Source organism: Nothoprocta perdicaria, unplaced genomic scaffold (genome assembly GCF_003342845.1).
Source record: "Nothoprocta perdicaria isolate Ctin4 unplaced genomic scaffold, notPer1 scaffold_175, whole genome shotgun sequence".
NCBI lineage: Eukaryota > Metazoa > Chordata > Aves > Tinamiformes > Tinamidae > Nothoprocta > Nothoprocta perdicaria.
The window spans coordinates 1149963-1159962 of NW_020454927.1; the positions used below are offsets into that span (position 1 = coordinate 1149963).

At 40.2% G+C, this 10000-nt stretch overlaps 1 protein-coding gene across 1 annotated transcript in view; it reads right to left on the reverse strand.

Annotated features, from left to right (window-relative positions):
* Positions 1-160: 160 nt before the first annotated feature.
* Positions 161-10000, reverse strand: part of LOC112944778 (25-hydroxycholesterol 7-alpha-hydroxylase) — a 19547-nt gene continuing 9707 nt past the window's right edge. Inside the window, exons 4-5 of the mRNA XM_026036287.1 lie at positions 5739-5917; positions 161-1646 (exon numbers count right to left, since the gene is read on the reverse strand). Of these exons, the coding sequence (XP_025892072.1) occupies positions 1353-1646; positions 5739-5917 (473 nt within the window). The 3' untranslated portion in view covers positions 161-1352. The remainder of the gene's footprint in view (positions 1647-5738; positions 5918-10000) is intronic.

A 10000-nucleotide genomic window follows, 5' to 3' on the forward strand; every position in this document is an offset into this window, starting at 1 on the left:
CCTTTCCTTTCCTTTCCTTTCCTTTCCTTTCCTTTCCTTTCCTTTCCTTTCCTTTCCTTTCCTTTCCTTTCCTTTCCTTTCCTTTCCTTTCCTTTTCTAAACCATCATGCATGTTAAACTAAAGGTTTATGGAAGGTCATCTCCATAGGAACTTCTGATGCAGATAACTTTACAATTTGTATGTAGATAATGCAAACAGAGACTAAACTACTCTGCCCATGCACAACTCAGGTACATTAAAAAATATTATTAAAAAGTAGTTTCAGATACCACACCTGTCCTTGAAGAACTCTATTTTTTTTTCTTTTAGAGCAACTCACAAACACAAGAAGTTGTCAAAATAAACAAACGTGTTACTAGTAAAACAGTAAGATAAACAGAAGGTAATTTTTGAGACGACAGCTTCATTTCCAATAGGTTCACATATTTTCTTCTTGAAGAGTTTAGCTTTGTGGTTCAAAAACCAAAAGAGATCATTTAGGCTTCACACAGATTTCACTAAAATCAACAGAGCCTCCCCTCTGATTTTAATTGACCACAGGAAAAAAAAATCACAGATTTCAATTTCTTTGCTTTGCACAAAGAACAAAGTGCTCACCCTCTGCACATACCATTGGAGTCAGAGATGTGTTCTTGATAAGACACTTGAAAATCATTCCCACCACCCATACAGCTTCTATTGCATCTCCAAACTAAGGACTAAGACACCTATGTCCACAAACGGAAGAGGTTATATAAAAAGTTAGGAAAATAATTATTTAAATCCTTTCCTTCCAGAAGACATGTCACCCTGCAGAACTTTCTAAGTTCCCCTTTTCTCACAATTATGTTTCTTGAAGCAGGTGCAGTGATGCATCCAGGTGGTGSATATATGGGACCTGTCAATCTAAAAAAGATGGAGCCCCTGTTAAGGAAYGAGGCCTTTTGGCTCCAAAGACATCTGTGTAGTTTATTTGAACTGTCGAGTTTCCAAGTAGTCTAAATGGTTCCCAAGGGACAGCTGCTGAACTCCATTTCCCATATACACAGCCTGGACTGAGCATCCTCCCTGAAAATCCAACTCAAATCCTGCCAAGAGTATGGGACTCTTYTGTGCAGGCACACTTAGTTATATACTCAGTCCAACTCCAGTCACCTCACCTCACTATGAACTCAGGCAGGACAAACGGAGGTTGAATGTCTCAGCATTTGAAATCTACTTCCAGTCCAAGGGCTTTTCTCCTTAGAAACAATCAGGAAGGAGACTAAAGCAGAAGGGAAAATACAATATTCAAAAAAAAAAAAAAAATTACAAAGCAGAGTGAAGAAACAGAGCAAATGTTGAGATTGGTCAAAGGCATATAGGCAGCCACTCACTCTAAGGACCTCAGCTTATAACGAAAGGCAATATCAACATTTGGCAGGAGGATACCAAGGCCCATACGACTATTGTCAAGTTTGACAGTTTTTTTTTCCACTAGTTCTACATCAAAATGAGACAAAAGCAGGAAAAGAAACATCTTCATCTCATTCATTGCAAGGAACCTCCCTGGGCACATGCTGATGCCAGAGCCAAAGGGCATTAGGAAATATTTCAGTTTTCTTCCTGCCTTGTAGAATGTGGTTTTCTTCTTGCCGTTTTCTATGTAACGATCAAACTTATACTCCTGAAAACAGAAGGGAGAGACAGAGCGATGTGAGTAACATGAGCTGCTTTGTTTTGCATGATGGCAGTGTTTCTAAAATGCAGAAAAATACAGTAAAGTCAAGGAGCTGATGGCTTCTCCTTTTCAGCTGTTTCCCTTAAGTTTCATTAGCCCTCATTATCTTCCCTGAAATGCTCTTTAAATCCACTTACTTAACTTAGCCCTTTCACATCAGGCTCCTTCAACTTCCACMTCTCATCCACTGAATGTCTGGCCTGTATTGATTGTAATTAGGTTTTGACTTTGCTGCCTTGTAGCAGGGACAATAAACCCTAGTGTAAGGATGATTTTCTTATAAAGCATCATACACACGCTGTGTGGTGCATACAGTAAGCGTAAGGATAATCTGTCAAATTCTGCAAATGCCAACTAATAAATTAATGCATTGCATTTATCCTATTCTTGAGAAATACAGCAAAATCTGTCCTTCAGATTATGCAAAAAGTGGACCTGATACCTTGCAGTCAACTTTCCCTTCAGTTGGAGGTGACACTTGCTTAATTTGCCATATCTGACCTTCAAATAGGTTTGGAAGCTTTGTGCAGGAAAATTGCTAATGCATGACCATTATAAAGAATATGTGTATATATATATATATTTATACATATATTTTAAAGTAAGATTTGAAGTTGTGCTTGTGATTTAGGTTCCATAAATCAAACATCTTTCTCACGATTTTCCAATAGCAGGATCGCTATTTAGAGGTAATTCATGTTTTTGAATGAAGGAGATCTGGCAATCCTCACTCAGTCAACAGCAAATTAACCACTTATAAAATCCTCCTGCATGCTTTGAATAAAAATGACAGACACTTCTTGCTTATGGTCACTCATTAGCATTTGTCCTGCTTTGCATACATCTGTTATAGCACCAGCCATTTGGAGCTGGCTGGGAAYAAGTCAGTCAAACAGAAACCACCTCAACTGATTAAAAAAAAAAAAAAAACCCACAAACCAAAACACACAAAAAAATCCCAAATCACACACTGATACTTATCTACCCATTATATTAAAGGCTCTGAAAACTTTGCATTGAAGGTTTTGCTGTTGACGAAAACAGTGGCAGGAGAATTGACTTATGAGAACCCCTTTCACAGGGGAGTAAGCACAAGGAGGGGATATAACTTGGCGTGCTGAAGACCAGGAGCTCGTAGCTCATTTCTCTAAATAGTGGAGATTCAGGTATTCCATGAAGTGAATGAGGATATATGTGTGTTTTCACTAAGAAGTAATTTTTTTTTTTCTTTGAGCATCTCAGCCAAGAGGAAGCATGTCCTTTTTTTTCCTGGTAAGATATTACTTCCCCTTGAAGCAACACAGTAACAAATGAAAGCCCAAAATACTATCTTTTCCTTAAAAAAGAAGATTCTTTTTTTTTTGAAATGTAAATCCTGCTGATCTAAAAAAACTCTGCTAAATATGAACTACAGTAGCTTAAAAAAAAATGAGCTCTTCACTTCACTGGAACACTTCCAAAAGGTGCATTCCTGGTGTCTGGAGCTGCTAAGGACTTCGATATGGTACACATGCTGGACCAAACCTTATGCTTTCTTGGATTCTTCTGAGCCATCTGAAAGCTGAAATTGATTTTTTTTTTTTAAATGTGCTGTCTAAGAACTTGAAAAGCAGAAAAAAAAAAGAGTATGACACAAGAATGGAGTCAGTTATAGCAGTCATATCAAACTCATGCTTTTGTTATCAAAACTGGTAAAAGCTGGTATTTTTTATTTAGCCAGGAACCCGTTCAAAAAAAAAAAAAAAAAAACTAAACAAAACAAAACACAAAAAACCCCAAACACTTATTTCTGACAACAAAGGAAGTTTCAAACATGGACAGAGGTCTCTGTGGAAAGCAGAGGGTGGATAGTGGTGGAGAAAAGGCGAAGGCACTGAAGGAGGAACAGGAGGCAAAGCTCTGTGTGGCTCGCCTGAGTGTTATGAAAATCAAGCAGTCTCATGTAACTGGTATAAATCTTCCTTTGTCACATGTTGTATTCAGCTTTATTTGGGAAAMTGCCACGTAGGGTTTCCTGCACAGATAACTCATGTTATGAGAACTGCAGAATTCACTTACTGAGTTCTGCAAATTTAATTGGATTTACAGGTTCACTTTCCCACTTTAATGAAAGTAGACTTTTTTAAGGTTTTGAGTAGAGAAAGAGGTCACCAATATCTGCTTGCACTCGTAAAATACGATGCCAGAGCGGAAGATAGCTTGAACTTAAATTTATGTACCCAGGAGAAAAGCATTGCTACAAAATTATCTCGTCAAGCTGCCTGTTTTCCCAGGAAAGTTTTCCCTAAATACATGACAAGCTCAAGACTGCACCTTTCAAAAAATTCAATCTCCATCTCTATCTGATCCTCAGTAGTTATTGTTGAAGGAACACTGCATATTTTAAGAACCAAACAGAACAGTGATTTCCCCACTTTTCGAGAGGGCCCATGTGCTGAAATCAATGTACTCTGCAATGTGTGGATTGCTCATTCACTATCAAAAAGATAAAATATATGAACTAAAGCTGTACTGTGAAAGCTGAGTACAGCTCAGCATGCTAGCTAAGATGCTAAGCAGATATATTCAAGCTATGGAAATATGCTAATGTATTCCCACAATCATAGAGTATAGAGGGAATCGGTTACCACGCTGATGCTTTTGGTCTAAGACCTAAACAAACAGATGGACTTTGACAATCAATAACGCCCTCCAAAATAAAGTGTTAAGAATAATATGAGAAAAAGCTGATTTGTTACTWGCTACTTTTTAGGAACAAAAATATTAATCAACTATTTGCCAATATATTGATCATTTTTTACAATATCAATTTTCTCAATAGCCTTATCTTCTTTGTGAGTGGGGTGCAGACAGTGGAGCCCTACTTTATGTAATTTCCATTTTTCCACACATGCCATTTTCCAATTTCCACACAGTAGCTATTGTGTTCATATCTACAACTTCTAACTCCCACACAATCCACTTCTCATCTACTCCAGTGGCAAGATGCTATCCAGCACCAAAAAGGTATTTGAATCTAGGCTTTCCTCTGCCACCCATATGCACATATTTACCTTAGATTATTGACTGAAGGAATGGCTCTAACTTGCCTTTTCTATAAACACATAAACAAGCCCAAARTACTTGCCAAAGCAGAATTATGGTCTGAAAAGCATTTTTGGTTCAAGTAACAAGTATTGAAACTAAGTAGGTATGGGAGACAGTTGCTTGCTTGGAGAGATAGGGATGRGGAATGATTCATCTATACACTCTTACCTCTTGGGCAGAGGCCACATTTAATGGCTCCATTTTATACAACCTCATTTCCTACATGGCATCTTGGACTAGGTGGGGAGAATAATCCTTTGGTGCAGACTAGGACCATCCAATCTGCATGCAGGTGGTGAACTCCTGAAGCCACATTAAGGCTGAAGCAGGGGGGATTAAATTTGAGCGTTTGATACTCATTAAGCCAAACTTTGGGGAAAAAAATTGCACGGAGATGACACAATTCAGAGCCTCAAGTCTCAGAGCTTCGCTGCGGAGCAAGAGCTTTACAGCCCCCAGTTCAACACGCTATCCTAATTGACCAAGAAAGGGTGAATCTCTATGAAGAGAGGTGAAAAAGCATACGGCTCCAGTAAGACACTGCCATTACAGGGCTTCAGAGAGTCAATGATGCTTTGGGGGCACTTAGCTAAATGGCCCACATTATTTGCTATTTAAACCACCTTCTATTATGCAGCCCTCCTTGGGTATCAAATGATCCACTGCTAAACAAAACCCACATTTAGCCTAAAGTTTATGGTAGTCAATGTGCAATTGTGAATCCCTTTGAAAGCAGTGGCAGTCGGTCTCATCACCATATTTCTCTCCTCAGGCCATGAATCCTTTGACCTATAGGGCCCTAGAAAATACAGCTGAAAGTAGGAAGATTTGTTCCACAAGAAGGAACAGCGGTGAAAAAAAAAAAGAAAAAAAGATAAACACACTATGAGAGGAGGTCTGGCTGCTGCAATGTGCCTGCAGTAGGAAGGGTAGCAATAACTGAACGTTTACCTTAGGATCCTCATAGACCTCAGGGTCCATATGCAAAATCTGCGGGTAAAGGGCTATCCAGTCTCCTCTCCTCAGACTGACTTCCTGATCCCCTTCGAGCTTGAGCACAAAATCCTCCTGGCTGATGCGGATGTTCATGGAAGAGGAGCACATCCGTAAACTCTCGTTTAGGGCACTCTCTGCGGTGAAACAAAAGCGGAGCAGGGGGGGGAAGCATCAGAAATATGGGATATGATTGGAAGTTATCCGTGGCTACAGCTGCTGAATCTCTACGGGTTTAGTAGGGCTGAGGGTTAAAAAAAAAAAAAAAAAAAAAAAAAAAAAAAAAAAAAAAAAAAAAAAAAAAAAATGAAAAAAAAACCATGAGGGGGGAATAAACAGGCCCGCCGGGCAGCGGGCGGGCAGCTGCAATCCTGAACGCTGGGATGTAATTCTCACTGATAGTTCCGAGAAATCTTGCTGGCTGTAGGCAGTACTGGATTTTGGGTGGAAAGCCATTATTCAGGCATCAYGCTGCAAACATCACAATCAAAAGACAGGACTGCTTTATGCCTTTACATGCATTTTTGAGGTTGCGAGCAAGTACCAGTCAAAGTGTCCAAGGAGCTATTTAGCTTGCCTTTCAAAAGCTGTTGGACCTAATAGCAGGACTATACTTTAGGAAGATCATTTTGCTTGCTCTGTAGTCATTCTGAGGATTTTTAAATATATTTATTTGGCTTTCAGTGAGCTATGTTGCCARATGATAATGTCTAGAATGGTCAGAGTGAATGAAAACAATTCATTATTTGCCTGGCAATTTTAGGAGAGAAAGACACTTTTAATTGACCAAGAGAAAACAAAATACAATCCTTTCAGTATTAAGAAAAGCAAGATTATTTCTGTTTCCACCATCACATCCTGGAAGGCTCCAGAAGCTGAATGTCCTTGCTTTCCCAGTGGCCTTCACCTTTTGCTCCTAGCACGACAGATTTTATGGCTAATTTCCGGCAATTTATCCTGGCAGTTTGAGGAGGAATTCCTTTGGGAATAATATGCATAATTTGCATAAATCATTCTGATAGCATGTATATCAGCATGTAGCTCCTGTCTAGGGCTGCATCTCTCACTTTGTAATCAAAACTGACTATTTTTCCACCAGCCTGTAAGGGTGCTRTTATATGTGACTTGATTCCTTCAAATCATCACTGTGAAAATGGCCTAAAATAGGTTTCATTTTCACAAAATAATCCATTTGTGTTTGTATTTATGTTTTGTGATATGGGCTAAACCTCCTCTAAGTGTTCAGCAAGGCACTGTAACCCCGGCACCAAAAGGTTAGTCTATTAGAGACAGCCACTACCCAGTGTGGATGCATCTGAAATAGATAATAACAAACGTTCTTTCACTAAAAATTAAATCTGGTGCAGCATGCATAGCAAATAAAGTGGCCCTGGATGCTTTCTTGCAGGAGGTTTTTCCTTAAGCGTGCATTTGTCTAAAGAAATGAGGCTGCGGTCAGCTCTGTGTGGCCGGCGCTGTGATTCAATGTGACGTACAGTGAGTCTGTGCATATTCTTTTGGACTGCCTTCGTTACTATAATCAGGCAGAGTCAAATCGGCTTGTTGGTGACGAAGCCAGCGACGAACTCCGGTTCCAGGATGCGGCCTCCTCCGCCGATAGCCACAAGGCACCTGACACGATAGATTTCAACTGGCAGCGCTCTGGCAACAAAACTTTCCGCCGTGCAAAGCCGGGTCCGGCCTCGGCTCCTCGGCCGGCTCCCACCTCCGAGAAAGGAAGCCCGCGGTTCCGAAATGGTAGCCAACATATGTGGCGACACCACTCGTGCAGGACGGTGGAGGAAAGTGGGAGCGGGGGGGAAGGAGAAAAGAGAAATGATGATTAAACTGCAGCTGCGAAAGAGCAGGGCCGCGGCGAGCGGCGTGAGCGCCGCGGCCCCGCTGGCAGAGCGCGGCGCCCGCGCGGATCGCGAGTGACAATCGGGCAAGCATATCTTATGCACAAGTTAATCACAATAATGGAGCACAAAGTGTGGCTTAGCGGTCAGATCGTAAATGACAAATCTGCTTTACCTTCCAGGACCAGCTCGGYGCGGAAGGCGAGCTTGGCTCTCGCTCTGAGCGATCATGCCGATAATCATTAGCTGACAAAAGTAATGAGTCGCGTGATGATCCGCGGAGGGGAATGGGGCTGCTACGGGCTCGCAGGCGGACATTAAAAAAAAGGAAAAAAATAAAAACAGGCAGCCGGCTTTCCACAAGCACTAACGCTGGAGCTATGCGTTGAGAAGAATGACAAGCGCACAATAAAAGTGCAGCCTTGCCTTGCAGTTGTCATAGTTCAGCAGACACCAGCCATCGCTGCTGACACACCAGCTGGGGAGCTTGGGAGGCCTTCCATGCTGCACCACGAGGTACAGTAAATTATCCGGCACGGTAGAGCAACATCTGTTTCTGTGCTAGTGCCGAACAAACAAGGCAATTTGAAGCATACCAAGGGATAACCAAGCAGCAAATGAACATGACCCTCATTTCCCCCGCCTTTTCTTACACACGCGAGATGCTAAACTTCACTGTGCAAGCGCTACATAAAGAAGCCCGGCTGTTGTTTGATAAGGTGTTGTCAGAGAGATTTTACATATTTTGGAGAGATAGAGAGGAAAAAAAGAGAGAGAGAGAGAGAGAGAGAGAGAGAGAGAGGAAAAAAAAAGAGAGAGAGAAAAACAGAGATATAGTATTGTTATTCTTAGAATCCTCCCACTTCTCTCTTCATTTCTCTTATACTAAAGCGAGCACTCAGCTTCCAATTCATTCTAGATTTTTTTTAAAAAAACTGTTTCAATATACTTATAAATATTCAGTCTTTAAACCCTAATTTGCTATACTTAGTTCACATGCCTTCAAGCATTTGTCTTCCAATTTCCACTGAATAAATGCGTACTAATGAGAAATAGAGCAAGCTGCTGAGGCAAAGCTGGGTGACTTGAGCCTGGCCTGCCACCAGCTTGTGATAGGCAGGCAAATTGAGTTAAAATGAAAAGTCTTGTCAGCTGAAATACAACATGGTAGCCAAACAGCAAGCTGTCAATCATCCAGCCAAAACAAGGGACTGCAGGTAATAAAAGGTCATTGTGAATCATAAGTGCATTTGGCTTTCATAGGCAAGTTAATTTTAATTAAACATGATCTTTATCTGTAAATGTTTTATAAAACTTATTGTGCATAATGGATTGTTAATTTTATACTAACACATAGCAGGTAAAAGGGTACTATAATTATTAGAGTGTATGGTAGGAAAATAGCTATTGAGTATGCAAATATTTGGGGGGGTCATTTAACCACATGCATCATGGTGTGCCAACATAAATGATAATCTAAAACAAGTTTATTTGCATCTTACTAAGAACTAAATGTAACTGCCCAGCCCATTCCAGGAAAATATACCATTTACTTCCAAACCAACCACAATTTTAATGCTTAGCATTTGTGTTAAAATTACGTCTTTTGTATTAAGCTCTTTGAGTGTTTCTACTTTTTCATCTATATGAAACGATTTTTCAAGCTGTGCGCCTYTTGCAGGAAATATATGGAATTCAGCAATGACCTGGGGCAAGAATACTTCACAGTCTAAATGAATGAACTAATATTAAACAAACGAACTAACTAATCACGCCGAGAATTAAATATACACTGAGCGTGTTTCTGCTTTATCCTTTGCATTTCCATTATAGCCATAAAACTGACAGACCATTCTCCTGTGTTTTACCATGTTAGAGCTCCACTGCGTGCCCTAATGACTAATAATGTACGTTATTCTGCTCTCACAAATAAGCATGTTTTGGTTCTGGGAAAGTCTTACACAGATAGGACAAAAAGAGTATTGCCCTAAAAATGCCATAAAGAAAAAAATAATCAGGGCCACAGTTTTGAAAGAGCCAGTATTTTTTGTGGGTCGGAAGTGTACGTTTTATTGTTGTTTTGTTTTTGTCCGTTTTTTTAAATCATATACTATACTTTGAATTTAGAGGTAACTCAGGACATGCTCTTCCCTAGACCCAAGGAATTTGACCATAATAACAACATTGCTTCTTGAGAAAGGCTTTTTAGCAATTCTTGYTTCTTCTCCAAAGCATGAGGAATCCAAAAAAAGGCTCTTGTTAGGGTAGACCAGAAAGAGGATGGAGAATCAGAGCGTTTAAAAGAGGAGAGTGAGATGACAAGGTGATAAACATATAAGAATCCCACCTGGTCTGTCTTGC